Raw genomic sequence first — 20,757 nt, 5'->3', positions numbered from 1 at the left:
CATCCAATATCAATATGCATCAAGAAAATCTAAACAAATCACAATGACTTAACACTTCACAGCCACTAAAATAGTAAAAATCAAAATAAACTAAGGGTTGGGGGTTTAACTCAGTGTTGCCACTGCCTGCCTCAAAAATGCAAGGTCCCAAATTCCCACTGAATTCCAACCCAGGTACCAAAAAAATAAAATGAAGCTATACTACCAAGTGTTAACAAGCACACAACACAGCAACCTGAACTTTCAAATACTGCTGGTGGGAGTACAATATGGGTACTACAAAACAGTCACAAAGTTTCTTAGTTAGTATGCATTTATTTATTTCAAAGTTCAGAATAATACTGCCCACCCAAATCAGGCCACAGTTGATCCAAGGACTATTTTGTACAGCCCTCCAACTAACAGTAGTTTTACATTTTTAACAGTTGAGAAGATGGTGGCAAAATAAGAGGAGGAGGAGGAGGAGAAGGAAGAGAAGCAGCACCAGACAACATAATGACCTGCAAAGTCTAAAATATATTTATGCTCCAGACAGAAATAGATTTACTATCTAAACAGAAAAAGGTTGTCAACCCCCCTAATGTATACTCACAAAAAGACTTGTACAGTAAGGTTTGTTCATAATAACTAAAAGTTGGGGAAGTTGGGAGGAGGTACACAGCTAATTTTGCAAGATCAACCTAAAATTCATATGGAAGAGAAGAGCCAAGAATGTTTAGGACTGTTCTGAAGAATACATTTAGGGAAGGGGTCTGACAACAGAACTACATCACCATCTTTAAGGACTAATTCTTTTCCCTTAAACATCAATCATTTACAACTGGCTTTCCTCATTTATATGACTTATCATGTAGTAACTGTTAAAAAATTTCCCTGATTAACTAAAGTTTACTTGTTTCTAACATAAATAATTGACAGTACTTTTCAATTATAATAATATTTACATTTCAACTCAAAATTAACATAAAGCATGTAGGATTTATTTTACTTCAAACTACATTTAAAATGCTCAACTCTTAAAGACAAACATTCGAACAACAGGTTTTGCTTTGTTTTTTTGGTACCGGGGATTGAACTTGGGTCTTTGGGCTTGTAAGGCAGGTGGCAGAACCACTGAGCTAAATGCCCGGCCCAAGCTCATTTACATATGGTAGAAATCTCTGTGATCATGTGTTGAGGAAGCAAAAAATGCTATTGGGGAATTCATTTTTTAAATCTTGTTACTGAAGCAGAAATCAGATACCTATCCTCACTTTGGCCCTACTATTAAGTTCTGCCTAAGAATAAATGCTTCCATTATAAGAACTGTCTAATCATATTCTAAATTATACATTATAATCTCTAATACATTCACTACCTTCGATCTGAAGTGGCTGAAAGTCTTTAAAAAATAAACTCACCAAAGCTGCTTCGGGAAAGGTATGAGTGAGAAAGATGTAAAATTTACTGTAATTCTTTTGAACTAGTTTTTGCAATCTAGAAAGTGACTATCTCTAAACACAAAATGCAAAGCTAGACATATAAGAATAGGTAATTGGGCCAGGGATTTAGCTCAGTGGTACGGCCCCCTGCCTTGTAAGTGCAAGGTCCTGAGTTCACTGCCCCAGACCAAAAACAAACAAACAAACAAAACAAGAATAGGTAAGTTACCCATACTATTTAGGGCAACAACTTACATAAATGGATTACTCTATAATACCAATACTGATATATAATTATACAGGGGGAAAAAAAGAAATAGAAATGACTTTTGACTATCCACACCAAGAGTCACCTCCAAGAGAACACAGCATAGAGAACTATACTTTAATATGGAAAAAGAAATAAGTGAAAGATTACTATTAGACTTCAAATAAAAACAATGTCCACAATTCAGATGTTTTTCCTCTCAATATATTCATGGGTAAAAATTTTTCATGAGCTAATACAATGAGAATATATAATGAGAAGCATGGATTTTAAGTCTGTTATTAGACCCATGATGACTTTAACAAACTTTTCATTAGAGGAATTTAAAGTTGATAAATGCCTTGGTTTACCAATCAAAACTGTTCTGTGAAGAATATAAATTATTACTAAAACCATCATGCTTAAATTTTATCAAAGAAGCCAGAATCAAATGTTTAAAAAATTTAAATAGTACATATCAAAACAGATTTAACTGCTTTTTGGTACAAAACAAATATTTTAAATGCACTTGCCAAATGAATTGTATACTTCACATTTACAGAAAATTAGTTTGCAATTGTTTATATTTTGTTATTTTTAAAAGAAAGTTGCAGTAAGACAAAATAACATAATTCTAAATAAAACAAAATTGAAATATCAAAAAATTTGAAAACTCATTATATTACTTTTCCATAAAAGCCAATATTACCAGTATGTTGTTATTAAAAGTAGTGTAAAAGAATGAAAATACAGTAACTTAGAGTACAACTATTTATATTTTATTCCATAAAGCTCCAATAATTTACATTCTTTTCCCATGGGATTTTTTTCTACTCAATCATAGTTCATTATTTTTTAAAAAAGCCTGCTGTGTTAAAAATGCAAAATAAAATTATTTATCATTCACTGCTTTATGCTATACCTTCTTTTGTTCACATCCAATTACCATCAGCCTATCTCTCATTTATCAAACTTTCAGCTGAACACATTAATGTATTTAGGAAAGGTTAAACAATTATAGCATTCCTTTAGTAATAGTGGGGTTATGCTGGGGAAAAGCACTCTCATAAGGGAGCATTGTGTAAACATTTCATTAATCTTCGAATTCAATTTTCTCATGCTTTGCTTAAATCTACTTGCTCACCAACAACCAACCTGTTAATTTTTTAGTTTAGTCTAAAGTTTTTAAAGCTTTGAAAAAAAATAGCTAAGACACTTACAGAGACATGCTGATACTTTTGTTTAGCTTAATAAAAAGTGAACAGTTAAATCGTTTTTAAAATTGAATATGCCTTTTGCAGGGCAAGAAAAAAACAAAGATCTTTCAATTTTATTCTGTCTGACCCAAAATTGAGTCTTGATTTAGACTAAGTAAAAATATACTTACAGAACTAGCATCAACATCACTGTGGATGGCAACTGTCTTAATTCCCATCTTCTTGCAAGTTTTAATTACCTATTTAAAATATATTAACATTATCTGTTAACAATATTTCATATCTAAAGGGATTTAATAATAATGTTTCATGAGTAAAATTCAAATTCTACTTACCCTACATGCAATTTCTCCTCTATTAGCAATAAGAATTTTATCAAAAGTCTGAATGGAGAAAAAGAATTAGAAATAATTACTCTTACTTGGCAACCAGAAAACAGCAAGTTTTACCACAATTAAAAAATGATTCTAATAAACATTTTTTTCTACAGTAATATTAAATGTTATAATTAATATTTCCATTTATAACCAGGAAGCAACTAAACCCACTTGGTACGATCTGGCCCTGCAATTTTTTTATTAAAGCCTCAGTTGACTACGTTAATGTAATCATAAGTGCATTTAAGGAGTATCTATAAATTCTGTTGACAAAAGCAAATTTTCTAATAATATTTCAGAACACTAAAAAGCTCTAGAGAATGCTTAACAGTCCAGAAGGGTGGCACATGTATTCCAGCTCTCAGGAGAATGAGCCAGGGTTAGGAGGTTCATGAGTTCAGACCCAGCCTGGGTTATACAGAGAAACCCTGTGTCATTAAATAAAGAAAAGAAAAGAAAACCTGTTTGACAACTTACTTTCTAAATTCTGGGAAACCCTAAGTTTCCTGAATTGTTTCCAAAACTAGTCTAATAAGTATAATTTGTATGCCTTTGTTGGGTTACACAGATCTTCCGTACCTCTGAGCAGACAACAACTGTGCCTTTATATTCACAGACATCCAGATCAAGCAGGTCATCCCATTTCAACACAGTGTCAAATTTGAATAACCATCAAATTTTGAAGCAGTTAAGGTGAAGTAACAGTAGTTGTATCCAGTGTGTACCTAGAAACCTAAATCCCAAGCCCAACTCTTCCACTAATGACCCATTTATTTCATTTTAAATATATCAATCTCTGTAAGTCTTGATTTCCACATATATAGAGAGACAGCACACTAATAGAAGAGATTTAGTGGGTTTTATTCCAATTCTAAAATTTTGTAGGCTGAGCCCTTTTATAAAACACATTCATATACACAAACACACATTTATATACACAAACACATTACCTATACAATTATAAGTAATTTGGACAAAATGCATATAAGTACATAATTTTTCTGGATTGGTGAAGCATTATAAGTTATAGGTAACTATAAAAAATTGTATTTTAAGTTTAGGTATATTTCTAAAAGAAAAAGTTAAAACTATGTATGATCTTTATAAAAATACTCACATAAGGCAGAGTTTCACCTGAGATTCAAGAATCTCAGAATTGGAAAAGGTTTTCCAAGTCTTGGTTTAACATTTACATCACATGTGGCTTATTCCACCAACCTGAGACCAACCTCTGCCTTAAAAACTGGTGAAATTCGAATCCATTCAGAGGCTCATATGTACCCTTAAAATAATATACACTCACCTCAGCCCTGAGACTGAAATCATCTACCTTTCTTTATCCAAATGGTCTTGGAAAATACTTGTTATACAGGAAGCATATCCTAACCAACAGAGCATAACATTAACTTTGTCATATAGGTGCATAAACACAGGTCTTTAGAATATTTCTATTGGTGAATTATTAATTTAAATTTTATGAGGTTTACTACACTAAACAATGAGTATTTAACAGAAAAAAATCACAAAATAAAGTATTGAACTTTTAATATTTATTGACTGTCTACGTTTAAGTTTATTGGTACATTTTAGGTATACAGTACAGTTACATTAATCATTGGGATCTTGTATCTTTACATGACAGGTCTTGGTTCTCATTTTCCCTTTACCCATGCCCTCCCTTTACCCCCTCCCTCCCTTCCCTATTTACAAATACTTTATTTCCATTTTTTCATTTTCTCATGTTTTTTCTTTTCCCTTATTTCCTCCCCTACCCTTGCCCTCCCTTTACCCCCTCCCTCCCTTCCCTATTTACAAATACTTTATTTCCATTTTTTCATTTTCTCATGTTTTTTCTTTTCCCTTATTTCCTTTCCCCTACCCTTCCCACTTCTCCTACACATTTAGCCCTTTTCTTCCTATTTCACATTGTCAATTATACCATATTGAGTGTTTATAAAAAGCATCAAAACTTTCAACATCGACTATTTTTTGGTATGCAAAGTCTAAAAAAGAACAACACAAATAAATTCTTGTATGAACTACAATAAAAATAGCAATACCACTTTATAAAAAAATCTTTACTTCAATTTTCACATCTAAAGCAGGCTACACACATCACAACAGCATATTCCATACACATATATCACTTACACTGATAGCATATGTGTTTTGCTTTCCTGGTCTTTTTGTAGGACATACTTGACATCTCAGTGGTCTTGCTGTTTTATCAAGAGTTTCTTCTTATATTATAAAGTGTGTAATTAACAGGAAAATAAATATCAATAAAGTATTAAATTCTTAATATGTATTGTGTATTTAGAGTAGACATTGACATTTTCACATCATCTGTGTACTCACTTACAAAAACTAAAAGAAAACATCAGAAATAAATTCCTATGTGAAGTACAACTAAAAATACCAATGGGGGCCAGGGATTTGGCTCAGTGGTTTCACTGTCTGCCTCACAAGCACAAGAGCCCAAGCTTGATCCCCAACACCAAAAAAAAAAAAAAGACTACCACATATGAAAGAAAAGCTAAGTACATGTGCTGTCAGTGTAAGTGAGACATGTGCAAGGAATATGCAGTTGTCACGTGTGAAGACTGCTTTGAGTGTGAAAATTTTTATTTTTGTTGTAGAGTTCCATTGGTTTTTTGTTTTTGTTTTTGTTTTTGGTACCAGGGATCAAACTCAGGTCCTTGCACTTGCAAAGCAGGCTACAGCTCCATGGAGCCATATATATGTATGTAATGAGTGCTCAGAATAAACATTTTCACATCAGCTGTTTACTTGCTTACAAAACCTAAAAGATAGCATCAGAAATAAAAACCTATGTAAACTACAATTAAACACAAACAAAAGCCTACCACAGAAATAATGTTTTCTTCAACTATCACACCCAAGGCAGTCTTCACACATGACAACTGCATCTTCATGCATAAGTATCATTTACACTAATAGCACACATGTTTTGTTTTCCTTGTAGGGCACAGGTGCCATCCTTTTGGTTTTGTTGTTGTTGTAGTAAGTTTTTGTGATGCTGCACCTGCCTGTTCCCGTATCCCCAGTGTGCTGCACGACTTTTTTACATAGTTCCCCGGGCAGAAACATTTCGTTTTTCCTCTTGTTTTTCCTAGAGTTCCAGTACCAATCATCTAAGAAAATTTCCCCATATTTTGCACTTGTTATTTACTTTGTAAACTACTTATGCCACACAGGTGTAGGATCAAGTAAAACATAACTATTGGCGGATGCTTTATGTTTTGAGTGATATCATAGTTGCTGTATAACTCCTCAACAACAATTATTCCACCTTTAGTTTTGTTGCAGAAAGTTTCCATCTCAGGCTTCCTTTTGTCAAGGTTTGCCTATCAGTATTTCCATTATAGTGCAATGTTTCTGTTTTTGTTGTTGTTGTTTGTTTGGTGCCAGGGATCGAACTTGTGTCCTTACGCTTGTGAAGCAGGTGGCAGAACCACTGAGCTAAATCCCCGGCCCTATGGTGCAATGTTGACATCAGCAGTACCAGTTTGTTTTTCTTTGCCATACATGAAGCCAAAGTAAATCTTTCTGAAATTCAAAGATTGTATTACACAATTCTGGGTTTTTGTTTGTTTGTTTTTTATTTTTATTTATTCATTTATTTATTTATTTTGGTACCAGGGATTGAACTTGGGTCCTTGCACTTGCAAGGCAGGCAGTGGAACCACTGAGCTAAATCCCGGGCTCCAATTCTGTTTTGAAATTGCAACATTTCATTTGGAATTTCTGCCAAATGTTCTCTCATACAGTTCCTCCAACTTGTGCTATGTTAGCAAAATAACATCAATTGGAAACTGGTAAACCAATTGTCAAATGTCACATTCTGATTAGTTTGGGAGATTGGAGCAACAAGTCTGTTTACAACATTATTGGGTTTATTACTGTACATATAAAGCCCTGACGGCCAACTTCCAGGATAAATGTCTAAATTGAAAGCATAAATCTTCGCATCTACAAAGACATAAATTTTTATGCCATATTTTGATCCACTGCTTTTCCTTAAGTCTTTTACATTCCTGCAATTTCCATGAGAAATCCTGGCTAAGCATAGCAGACCTACGAATGCTTTCAGTTCAGCTAGTGAGGTGTCATAATAAACACATTTGTTAATACAGCTACTGTTGCATACAGAATGTTTCTCTGCATTTCAGCCTTTTGTGTATTCCATAGCATCTTGTAGCATTTCATCTGTTACAATTTCCAACATTGAATGGCAGTGCCTGCATTCTGTCCAATACATTTTACCCCTGCCAAGACCCTCACAGTCTTCTCAGATGTGATTCTAACACTGGATCATTTGGTTAGTGGCCATTTTCAACATGTTAACTAGTCAAGTATATATTCACATTGCTGTTTTCTGAATCAAGGTTTGCATTCCCTGTGTCTGTATCATTCAATTCTTGCTCCGTCTCACTGTCGCAGAAACTTTGGCTCACGTGGCCAATGTGGCCAATGTCAAAGTCATTGTCATCATCATCATCATCCAACCCACACCTCTCTTCTGTTAGGAAAACATGTATTTCACCACTATGTATCATCGTTATCATCCATGCATGAGTAATCTGATGATTCACCTTAACCTCCTCCAAAACTTGCAAATCTGGTTTTTCATGTGCCATAATGCTAAATTAGACTACTTCTACCAGAAAAATCAAAAGAAAACTTTTTTAACAAATCCTGGGGTAGTTTGGTCTACTAGACTCTCCGTGATGCTCAGGTCCACTTACACAAAAACCAGTTAGTTGGGTCATAACATGGGTAAAAATCTCATTTTTCCACTTTTGCACACATGCACGTTCATCATATCAAATGAGTAAACACAAATATTGCTTGCTGTATCCCACAGCTGGGCACTATTATGCTAAAGTACTAATTTACTGTAGAAAAGTAAGGAATGGGTCCAGTGGACCCACTGTCATGCTCAACAGGCTAACAAAACAGTCCTTACACTTTCTTGAAATGCATTTAAGACTGTGAAGTTTTTTTGTTGTTCTGTTTTTGTTTTCTGCTTTTTTTGAGACAGGGACCCACAAGACTAGCCTTCAGCTCACTATGTAGCCCAGGCTAGCCACAAACTAAAAGCAATCCTCCTGCCTCAGCCTCCCAAATACTTCATTACGGGTGTACACCACCACACCCAGTAAAATGTTGAACTTTTATGAAGTGTCTGACAAACTACATCTGATGGAAGCCCCAAAAATACCATTGCTGAGGGCCAGGGATTTAGCTCAGTGGTTCTGCCGCCTGCCTTGCAAGCACAAGGACCTGAGTTCGATCTCTGGTGCCAAAAAAAAAATAACAAATTATGATGAAATTATAAGGATTAAATATAAATCCCACTCTAGTTTATGTTCCAGATACCAAACTGCCCATGATGAAACCCTAAAACTCCCACATATTTTTCCAGCCCTCATTTCCTGGTAATAAAAGGGTAATAAGAGCATCTGCCACAAAAGGTTGTGAGACTGGTATGAGTTAACACCTTTACACTGTTCTAATAGTGTCTGGCATATGACACAGTTATATATTAGCTATAGCTATTGTCACCCTGTTGGGCCACGTCAGACTACTGTCAAGAATGTAGGAATATGCCCCTATCTAACTAGAAAAAAAATCTGATTCAAAACAAATATTTACACCCAATAGATCTCTGTTCAGAGCTATTTATATAGTGCTAATTAGTACATAAAGCCCTTGCCAATTAATCAATAAATCTCCTGTCAATTAATCTTTGGGGTGGGCAGTGCTGGAATTGAACCCAGGGCCACACATGCCAGGCACCCAACTACTGAGCTACACTCTCAACTCTCAAGTAATCTTCTAGACATAAAATTTTCTTCTAAATAAAGCACAGACACATAAGAGTTAAGAATTTTAAAAGTTATTAAAATGACACTCAGTGCCTGCCCAAAAGGCAACCACAGTTAACAATCTCTTGCATATTCTTCCATGTAAGCTAAGCATAACAAAGAATATAAACACAGATCAGTTATGCCAACTTTAAAACTTCCCATGTCTGCATCAACAATTACAGGTAAATATCAAGTGGACAATGTAGCACAATCATAACAAATTGTGTTAAGGGCTATACTAAAGCTTTGTCTGGAATGCTGGATATCGAGAAAGGAAAGTATGAACTAGATGTGCAAAGGCAGCAACATTAAAAGAAGAGGGTAGCACCAAAAAATACAAGGAATTTTTAATGTGGCTCAATCAGCCAATATGTATGGCAGTTATAATAAAGCTATGGGACGAAAAGCTCAGATGATGAAAAGACTTAAATGACACTTAAATTGATGCTGTAAGTAGACAACTGTAAGTAAGGCACACTAAAGGGGAAAAAAATGAAACCACAATTATAAATCCAAAGCCAGAATCCTTGAAGACAGAAGGGCTCTCAGGTATGAGAAGAGATGGGGGGCAGGGGTCAAAAGCAGCAGCTCTGTACTATGCTAATGATGGCCTCAGGGGTACAAGTTTCCTCAGGATTTTTTTAAAGTTATTTTTAAAAAAATCCATCTCTGTTCCATTCTCTGTTCTCTCCTTATTTTCCTTCCCTAGGATTAGATTCTCACTGCTGGATCTAAAATCATAGCAGGCACTTCACTCCACCCAGAAACCAACAGAAGAACTGAGTTGCCTCAGTCCACTGTGTACTGGTAGAGGTGTGAAAGCAGAACTCAGGGTTCTGAGTCACTCATATCACAGTGGTCAAGTCCATCAGTCCTAAAGAAGGGCTGGCTTGAGATTGCATCCAGCTTATACTTACAATCAAGGGATTTTGAGCCTAAGTGTACAAATGTGCAAAATGGGTGAAGCATGTTAAGCAGCTGGTATTTAGGGCACATACTTTCTCTATACTAGCCACTGTGACAAATCCTTTCTGTACACTAAGCTATCTATCAGGTAACAGTTATTTATCTTCATAATAGCCTACAGAGTCAATTCTAATAATATTCCCATTTTGCAATGGGATGGTGAGGCCCAATCACTTGTCTATGTCACTTACAAAGTGAAGTAGTGGTAAAGCCTGAGTTTACACCTAGATAGTCATATCAGAGCACACCATGACTTAATAAGCAGTAATAATGTAAATTTCAAACACTGTATGATTAACGCCACCTAAAATTATTATTATGAATACCACACTGCAGTATATGTAATACTGGCTCACACTACCTTCAGGCCCAATGAAACTGGTATTGTTCCAACTAAATTACCACTAAATTCAATTTGGTAATGATTAAGTTTCACCTGTTTCAGTGACATGATATGAATCAATAAAATGTGAAAGGTCAATGACAGGTTCAGATGAGAAGCAATTTACATAACAAATGAGTATCACCAAAGACCAGGTCAAGCTGCACTTCAGACTAACAATAAACAAAACAGATCAGCATTTTTTTTTTCTTTTTGTACCAGGGACTGAACTCGGGACCTTGCGCTTACGAGGCAGGCAGCAGAACCGCTGAGCTACATCCCCGGGGCCAAGATCAGTATTTAATGAATAACTTGCTTCAAGGACAGAATGAGTCCCTGCAAGGAGAAAGTTCAATTAAACACCACCAAGGGAAGGGTGAGCCCACCAACTTGGTCTGATCATACTAATTAATAAGTAAGAAAATGCATCCATCACTGATCAGGAAAGCCATACAACTTCTCCACAATTACCTTAGGCAAATCCACCACAAAGCAGATGGCAAAGATAGCAGGGAACAGATTTGGTTTCAGATATTTTCAACAAAATAATTCCCTCTTACTGGATTCCAAGGCTCTCCTATCTCTAAATATCCTAAACCAAGGCAGTTATGAACATTTACTCATTCAGTTTTTAATGATCAGCAACAATCATCAACATAGGAGGTGAGCCAGCTGTTCCTATGACCTCACTATGAGATTACAGCAAAAATTAAGTCCCAGACCAAACTCTATCAGCAAGCATATGAATATTAAAACCAGCTCCATAAACTCAGTGACGTTTCAACTTGGTGTATTTCATGATCCAACAACCACCAAGAAAGATTCACCTGAGGCAAACAGCATAAATACTGACTTGGCTAACCATATCCACACTTGTCAGAGTTATCAAGAATCTGCCATGCCACTGACCGAACACAAGAGTGTCACTGAGAGATCAGCCCTGGGTGCTATCCTTAGAGGTAAAGAATGATAGCTCAACTAGATTATTGTACTATTCTACAAAATCTGAAAAGTTCTCTAAAACAGACAATACACTTATCTTGAATATTATTGATTTTATCAGTGAGAGCCCCTTTGTAACACAAATTATAATGAGGAAGCCTACCAGTGATTACAGGGAGAAAGATGACTGAACCACTTGTACTATTCCCTCCTACAGAATATGTCCTCTACAGCCAGGTGTGGTGGCACACACCTGTAATCCCAGCACTTGGGAGGCTGAGAGAGGAGGATCACTGTGAGTTTGAGACCAGCCTGGGCTACATAGTGAGTTCCAGGTCAGTCTCAACTACATAGTGAGACCCTGTCTCAAAAAAAAAAAATCAAAAACAGAATATGTCCTCTATCAAATGTTAACTAAGTACTCCGAGAGTGTTCCTAATTAGGACAATTGTTTACCTCTAGATTACAGCATGATACAAGTGTGCACCAACATATATACACAAGAACTTCAAAGGATACTACCTCTGGTGAAGTTTTCAAATTACAGATATCATAACAGCAAATTTCATTCATACCTAATCTATTAAACCTGCACTATCGAAGACAGTATCTACTAATAACATGAAGATACTGAGCACTTCAAATGTGGCTAGTCAAAGTAAGCTGATCCAGAAAGTATAAAAGATACACTGAATTCAGAAGACTTCATTCAAAAATACAAAATCTAACCTAGGCATGGTGGATTCTTAGCACTTAGGAAGCTGAGAGGAGAATTGCTACAAGTTCAAGGCCAGCCTGGGCTACATAGTAAGTTCCAGGCCAGCCTGAGCTACATAGCAAGAACCTGTCTCAAAAAAACATACCTAAGTGTTTCAACACTTATACTAGTTGTGTATCAAAATAACATTTTAAATGTTAAGTTAAATAAATATAGTTAAAATTAATGTGATCTGTTTCTTTTTACTTTTTCAATATGGCTATTAGAAATTTTTGAATTTACATGTGCTCTGCCATTGTATCTTACATTATTTCTACAGGGCTGCATAATTGTAGATTTTTTTTCTCCAAACCTCCATATTTCAAAGAATCTGGAACATGTTTCATGCACTTCCACTGATGGTTTAGAAGGTATCTCAGATGAGTCCTTCCAAATAATTCTTAACGGTTATACTTTCATAACAATCACGCTGAACAGGCTCTTAACAAAAAACTCTTTCTTGACCTCTCTGATGCTTACACTACAAATAAAACATGTTTTATTTCTGATCACCACTTCTACTCCTTTTTTGGGTTGAAGAAATGTGATATAACTGTGCACAAGCACTCTCATGTATCAAGATTTTAGGTGGAATTCCTTTGCCCAGAAATTTTCAACATGCATTATTGCCTTAAACCCAAATGATTCATATTAAGTAAATGAAACAAAAAACAAATAGTTTAATCAAAACCTTCCACCTGCCTAGTGTTTAAGAAAGAATGTTATTCTAGTTATTCTGCTAAAAGGGAAACATTAAATGTATTCAATTTTTGGTAGATATAAATACAAAATTAAAAAGCTAGGTTGTGGCCGACAATGCAAAACAGAGCAAAGATTGAATATGAAAAATTATGATGCTAGAGCAATAATTACAGTATTAATAAAATTTAACCTGACCACTACTGAACACAGTGGAGAAACAAGAAAGTTTTATCATTATAACCTAGCCATTGAGAGTATTTTTTAAAATACTTACTTTTTCATTTGGATTATATCCCACTGAATTGAGAGTACGGGACACAACTGAGCACTGTCTTGAATAGCGTGGAGCATGCTATAAAAAAAAAAGATAAAGAAAATGAAATAAATGCTTACGTGGGTTTAAAGTATTTTCTCAAAACAAGGGATTTAGCTCAGGGGTGCTATGCCTGCCTCACAAGCCCAAGGTCCTCAGTTTGATCACTAGTACTAGAAAGAAAGAAAAAACATTTTCTTCAGGGTACTTTTTCCAGTTTGCTTCTAGCTAAAATGTTTTAACAGTCACTATATGTGGTTCTAGGGCCAGGGATTTAGCTCAGTGGTTCTGCCGCCTGCATCATAAGTGCAAGGACCTGAGTTCAATACTCAGTACAAAAAAAACCCAACTATATGTGATTCTAAGCAATGTACCATAACTATGGAAAGGAAATCATAATAGCAGACTTATCCTCTTGGCACGTAAGTAATACCAATGGCATCAGAAGAATCTCCAGAAAAATTCCAATAGCCAATGGGCCAAGGATATCTAAAGAAAGTCCTTTATGACCATGAAAATGATAGAGCATAGTCAGAAATGTCACCTATGGGGCCAGGGATTTAGCTCAGTGGTTCCACCGCCTGCCTCGCAAGCAAAAGGACCCAAGATCAATCCCCAGTACCAAAAAAAAAAAAAAAATAAAAAAAAAAAAAAAAAAAAAAAAAAAAAAAAAGTCACCTACCAGAAAGAACTTGACCAAATACAAAACAAGAAGAGTCTTGCCTTGAAGGAGCTTCAATTCACAAAATAATAAAAATGCATTTTATTTGCAGATGTCTTCAGCATAATTTTTTTGGCACAAAAGTAATTTGCCTGATAAAAATGCAAAATAGGAGCCATGCCTTCTCCCAACCCAGCCGCCATCGCTCCAGCACCAGGAAGGTAGCCATGTGGGTGCTCCTGAATCCCCATAACTCCCCTTACGCACACACACACACACACACACACACACACACACACACACACACACACCCGCACACTCTCAGACTTCCTGCTTGTGCCAGTCTTTGGACCCACTCTGCAGAGGCAGAGGTGGTCATCAAGGGTATTTTTCTGAGTTCCCAACTTTGAACATCTTTAAAGAAAGGGCATGGGAAACCTGTAGTAGAATGGTGTGGTGCTCAACCGTTCAGAAAGTTGGGGAGCTCAATCTGGGCCTTGCAGCCCGAGGTCAGTCTGCATCATGGGGTTCAGCCATCAGCTAACTGAGAGCAGGGGTCTTCTATTCTAGCTCTGTCTGAGCCACTAAATGGTAAATATAATATAATGAAAAGTTTGTTCACTGCAGACATGCTCTGGACTGCTTCTTGATTTCAATTTAATTCAAATGATTTAATGGTGATAGACTAGTGACTACCACAGGTGGTCAGTTTTCAAGTTGTGCTTGATCATGTGTTGCTGATTGTATCAGTTGAAATAAAGGATTGTGGTTGATTCGATCAGCTGTTTTCTCTGATGTTATGAAGATGAGCATGTCTGTGGGTTGTTACAGACACAGAAGCTAGGGCGCAACTATATCAGGAAGATTTGGGTGATAACCCAGAGATTAAACCAAGGACAGCCTGACAACAAAAATAAAAATGAGAAAACACTTAAGCAATACACAAAGACAGACTTCCAGTTTACCAATGGCAAAAAATAGGGCAAATGAGGATGAAAAGGTTGATAGTGAACCACCAGGACACTTGAAACTCAAAGCACAGGAAGTAACAAAAGAGATCAATCAGGCTCTAGAAAAATTCAAAACAGAAATAATTTCCCAGATAACCACAGAGATAGTGAGCAAAATGGAAGTCGTGATTCAAGACTCTAGAACAGAAACTGACAAATAAATAGATGAGTTCAGGACCACGATAAAAGCCATGAAGGCCCAGCATAAGAAAGAAATGGAAACAATAAACGCCCAACATAGGAGAGAAATGGAATCCATAAAACAGATTCAAACAGATATCCAGGAGATTAAACACTCCATTGAAAGTGTACACTACAGGATAAAACAATGTGAAGATAGACTCTCAGATATAGAAGGTAAGATTGCAGTCAGTGAGACCATGAAAAGAGAGGTCTCTTAAAAACAGTAGGGGATCATGAGAAATCGATCCAACAACTACTAAATGATGCAAAGAAGAATAACATAAGACTGATAGGAATCCATGAAGTAGCAGGAGAAAATACAAATGACTTAAAAAAGCTGTTCACAGAATTAATGACAGAAAACTTCCCAAACAGAGGGGAAGAATTTGACATTCAGATAAGTGAGGCATATAGGACCCCAACTAGCTACAATCAAAAAAAAAAAATCTACACCTAGACATAATAATCAAGATCCCAGAAACCCAACAGAAGAACAAAATACTACAAGCAGTAAGAGAAAAGAAACAAATCACATGCAAAGGAAAGCCCATCAGAATCACAGCAGACTTTTCAACACAAACCCTTGGGGCAAGGAGAGCCTGGAGTGAGATATTTCAAGTACTAAAAGAGAACAACCTCCAACCTAGACTGATGTATCCAGCAAAACTCTCTTTCAAAATGGATGGGGAAATAAGACACTTCCACGACAAAGAACACCTGAGAAACTACATGAATACCAAACCAGCACTACAAGCAATTCTAAACAAGGTCCTAGAAAAAGACAATGAAGGCAACAACACCATGAGGCCCAACAGACCAAATCAAACAAGCAAGGCAAGAAATTAAAAGGAGAAGGTGAAAAAGTAAAAAGAGTCAACAAAAGGCCAATAATATGACAATAATAAGTCAGTACATATCAGTTTTAACCAGCAATATCAATGGCCTCAATTCACCAATCAAGATAAACAGACTGGCAAAATGGAATAAGAAGCAAAATCCAACAATATGTTGTATACAAGAAACACACCTAGTGCAAAAAGAAGGCCATAGACTGAAAGTGAAAGGATGGAAAACAATTCTCCACGTGACAGGAGCTCAGAAAAAAGCAGGGGTAGCAATCTTACTTGCAGACAAAGTAAATTTCAAACCAAAACTGATTCTAGTATTATTGATGTAGGATGGTACTGTATCATACCTCTGTGAATGTAAAATATCTTGTATCTGCTTTATGATATGTAGTAGTGACCATGCTTTATCAGAGCTATTTTTAATGATATTACTCTAGAATGTTCTCTTTCCAGATGATGACTAAGATGCTAAAAAAAAAAAAAAAAAATGGTGCCAGGTACCACAACAGCAACAAACTTTGCTGTTTTCTGGATATTATTCTTTTCTTTGATTTTTCTTTGTTTTTTTAATGGAATGTGCTGAATGTCTATAATTTTGTTCAGATGACTGCAGAACTTGGAAAAGCTGTTGCTGCTATTGATGCATAACATACTGCTATTATTGGTCTTTTTATATAAATATAAATATATATATATATATATATATGCATACACATATATATATAAATTGAATTTTGGGAAACTTTAACGGTGCTGTCAACTTTGGAAAAAGTTATCCCAATTTACTGTGTTGAGTTGGCATTGTACAGAAATTGACAGCCATATTGGTCTAGAAATGTTAATTTTTTTAATTTTAATTTTTTTTTTCATTTGTACAGGGGTAACACACTGTATTAAATATGTAAGGTCATATCTACGTGGGTTTGATTACAGAAACTAATAAAGTATTCTCTAAATGAATAAAAAAGAAGATAAGACTATAAGAGCAAGAAGCAATTTAAATATGTTCAGGGACCATTTTCATCTTCAGAATTAATGATTATTTTAATCTTACATCATTGCCTTTTCTCTTTTACTTTCCTTTTTAGTTTTATTTTAGGATTCCCTATTTTTAATGTTCATACAGAGATTTCTTTAACTGAAATACCGAATAGTTTCTCTGGTGTGAAAAACTATAATAGTACACACGATCCTAATGAGATAATTGACAATGTGAAATAGGAAGTAAAGGGCTAAAGGTGTGGGGAAAGTGGGAAGGGTGGGGGAAAGGTAATAAGGGAGAGGAAAAAAATATGAAAAACTGAAAAAATGGAAATAAAGTGTTTGTAAATGGGGAGGTGAGGAGGGGGTGAAGGGATGGCAGGGACAAGGGGAATAAATGAGAATCAAGACCTATCATGTAAAGGTACAGGATTCCAATAATGAATGTAACTGTATTGTATACCTAGATTGTACCAATAAACTCAATAAAAAGAAAAAAATGCAAAATAATCAAGTTTATTCCTAATAGATCATAAAAGTGGAGAAAGTATGACTTAACACTTTAAAACATTAACAAAATGATTAATTGGTAGGGGGTGGTGATTTATGCCAGTAACCCCAGCACCCTGGGAGGCTGAGTCAGGAGGACCCACAAGTTCAAGCCCAGTGTGGGCAACTTAGTGAGACCCTGGCTCAAAACAAAAACTAAGAATGGCTACAGACATAGCTCAAAGCAAGGCCTGGCATTTAATCCCCAATAACATGGAGGGAACAAAAGAAAGAAAGAAAATTACTATAAAAATTATAACCAAGGTTTAAGAAAACAATTTATCCAGTAGTCACTGATAAAGCTAGACTCAAGAATGAAGGAAAATTTGAAAAATCAGCAAAAAGCAACAAATACAGTATTCTCTTTGAAGTTTCTAGAAGGATAATTACTCAAACAAGAAACAGAGGAGGGCCATTGATTTAGCTCAGTGACACCGCACCTGCCTCGAAAGCACAAGGTCCTGAGTTTAATCCACAGGACCAAAAAAATAAAAAAATAAAAAATAAACAGAATGTTTTTATCACAGCATTTTAAAATAAACTCAAAAGATGTAAGCAATTAAGCCTCAAATAGCAAAATGTACTATCTATACAAAAATGAAGGTAACAGACATGAAAGATATCTTCTATAAAACAAAGCCTTGAAAAGGGCTAAAGGTGCAGGGAAAGTGGAAAGGGTAGCGGAAAGGTAATAAGGGAAAAAAAATATGAGAAAATGAAAAAATGGAAATGAAATGTTTGTAAATGGGGAGGGGAGGAGTGGGCGAAGGGAGGGCAGGGACAAGGGGAAAAAATGAGAACCAAGACCTGTCATGTAAAGATACAAGATCCCAATGATGAACGTAACTGTACTGTATACCTAAAATGTACCAGTAAACTCAATGAGAGAAAAAATAAAGAAAAATAAAACAAAGCCATTACATTGTTAGTGAGACCACAAACAAAATGGGAAGAAAACCAACTTTACTGTGTTCCTGTTAAAGACCAAGAATATCTCACATATTTAATATCTCATATTTCAATATCTCACATCTCTGTGAGTTCAAAAGTAGTAATCTCAATATATGAGATTATAGGTCCCAAGGCCCTAATTTTTCAAAGGTCATAGGGATAGATTTTGTTTTTTATTGTTGTTTTTTTTGGTGGGGGAGCTGGTGTTTTGTTTTTTGAGACAGAGTCTCACTATGTAGTTCAGGCTAGCCTTGAACTCATGGCAATCCTCCTGCCTCAGCCTCCCAAGTGCTAGGATTACAGGTGTGCACCACCATGCTAGCTAGGGATAGATTTTAATGATTACAAGACTGAAGCAAAGCCAGGTGAGGTGGTACATGCTTTTAATCACAGCACTCTAGGATGCTGAGGAAAAGGATCACAAGCTTGAGCCCAGCCTGGGCAATTGAGTGACTTAGCAGACCTTATAAAAAATAAAAAACAGGCTGGGGTTGCAGCTCAATACAAAGGCCTTGGGTTCAAACTCCAGTGCTGTTTTAAAAAAGAAGGAAAAAAGCTATCTGTAATTACTAGCAAATAAAGAGTATAACAACTATGATCTGAGCAACTCCCCGAGCCCCTCTACGCCCTGCTAGAACATGAAAGCTCAGATGACTTTTCTCTAAAGCCCCTTACTGACCTCAACCACAGCTGTTCAAAATCCAAGAGCTCAGTATATGTGCACGAGAGCCTTGGATGCTTTAGTGAAAAACACTGTAGTTCATCTGAATTGAACAAGGGGTGCAAGAAGATGATGACAACACTGGTCTCACTGCTGAAATATGAGATTAAACAAAGAAAAAAACACAGAAATAGTGCTAACATCAATCTTAGTAAATATGAATTATGCATTCAGTTTTTAGGCAGTTTTCAGAATAAACACCTCAGCTTGTGTAGATCCTACCTCACTGGCTGGGCTTATGAATAAAGGAACTAAGCCAAACCTGGCCCAGAGAATCTCTATCCTAAGATGATTCCAAATTTCCAAGTAGCCACACTCTGAGCAATGTTTGGGTTAGCTGAATCAATGTATACTATACTCACTTTCAGAAAATTATGAATGCAAAAATGGACTAAAAAGCACTTACACCACACAGTTAAAACTGAGTCACATCTATTTCTAGTTACATCTGGCCAACATAGAAAATGATGGACCACTATGCCTAATTGAGCAATGTGGGTTTTTTAACTATTTTATTACTATTTTAAAATATTTGGTTCTGACTATCTAACACACTGCATTTTGCCACCATTAACAACAACAAAAAAAAAAGTATAAAGGCGGATAGAGCTCAGTGACAGAGTGCTTGCCTGGTATGCAGGTACAGCACGAAAAACAAAAAGTACTTATCTGATTTTAAAAGTATGTATGCCCCTAGTTAGCCAGTAACTAGAAGTAGGAGTCATTACAGCAAACAGAACCATACAAGCAGAACAACTAGTCAGGAATAAAAAGGGGAGGGTTGATTCTTTCCCACTATTATTGGTAGCCTGCTTCTAAAAATGGTTTGCCAACTAAACATGACTGGTTTCGGGGTTGCTCACCTCTCCCTCTGGAGTTTGATTTCAGGTTCTTCTCCTCTCGAACAATTCAAATGAAACGAGCAAAAAGCAGTGGCAGAGTGTATTCAAGAAAGCAAAAGTGAAGAAAGGGGGAGAACCTGGCTCTGCAAGAGCAAGCTTGGGCAGAGTTAAGAGAAAAAAAGGATACAAGCTAAGATAAAAGTACACACTGCATCTGGGAAACGTGGAAAGCTAGGACAGCACCAGCTCCTCATGGCTGACTTTCTTTTATATTGTACAAATTTCAAGGAAACGCAGGAGAACTACTTCTGGGTGCTGAGAGGCAACACTGGGATCCCACACCTCAGGCTAAGGTCAGGCCTAGGCCATCCCTTTGAAAATCTGCTGGAGTTCTCTTGAGAAGTCCACACACTGGGCTTTGGGAACTGTTCTTCACATGTGTCCCGGATCTTGTAATTAACCCATCAGACCTGCTTCCCCAGCCAGCTTTTCCCAGGCCCTAATCTCCTATCTCACCAATGCAAGTCCTAACTGGCTTGGAGTCGGTCCCTTTATAAAGCTTTATTTCTCTATTCTGGCAGACCTGCATGGAAGTTTAAAAGCAAAAAATCCAGGTCAGAAATAAAACAACTTTTGAAAAGCCACAAGATAAAACTTCTTTTTTAAATGCAAGGAAAAAGTTAGATAATTTAGAATTTTAACTGTTGTTTTTAAGCATATTAACAAACTGGTTATCAGGTGAGTCCAAAGTGTTTTTAAGAAACTTCCTAGCCTCAAAAGTTCTGAGGAAAGC

General features: G+C 36.1%; 1 protein-coding gene across 2 annotated transcripts in view; it reads right to left on the bottom strand.

Moving 5' to 3' along the window:
- The window catches only part of Pcca (propionyl-CoA carboxylase subunit alpha), a 372,170-nt gene that overhangs the window by 342,292 nt on the left and 9,121 nt on the right, over positions 1–20,757 (bottom strand). For both annotated transcript variants that reach the window (XM_010604603.2, XM_010604604.3), the window contains exons 2-4: positions 13,180–13,257; positions 3,221–3,268; positions 3,056–3,124 (exon numbers count right to left, since the gene is read on the bottom strand). In XM_010604603.2, the coding sequence (XP_010602905.1) occupies positions 3,056–3,124; positions 3,221–3,268; positions 13,180–13,257 (195 nt within the window). The remainder of the gene's footprint in view (positions 1–3,055; positions 3,125–3,220; positions 3,269–13,179; positions 13,258–20,757) is intronic.

The sequence above is a fragment of the Fukomys damarensis genome, unplaced genomic scaffold (assembly GCF_012274545.1).
Source record: "Fukomys damarensis isolate Sample0158 unplaced genomic scaffold, DMR_v1.0_HiC HiC_scaffold_6, whole genome shotgun sequence".
Lineage (NCBI taxonomy): Eukaryota > Metazoa > Chordata > Mammalia > Rodentia > Bathyergidae > Fukomys > Fukomys damarensis.
This window is presented reverse-complemented; position numbering and strand designations above follow the sequence as displayed.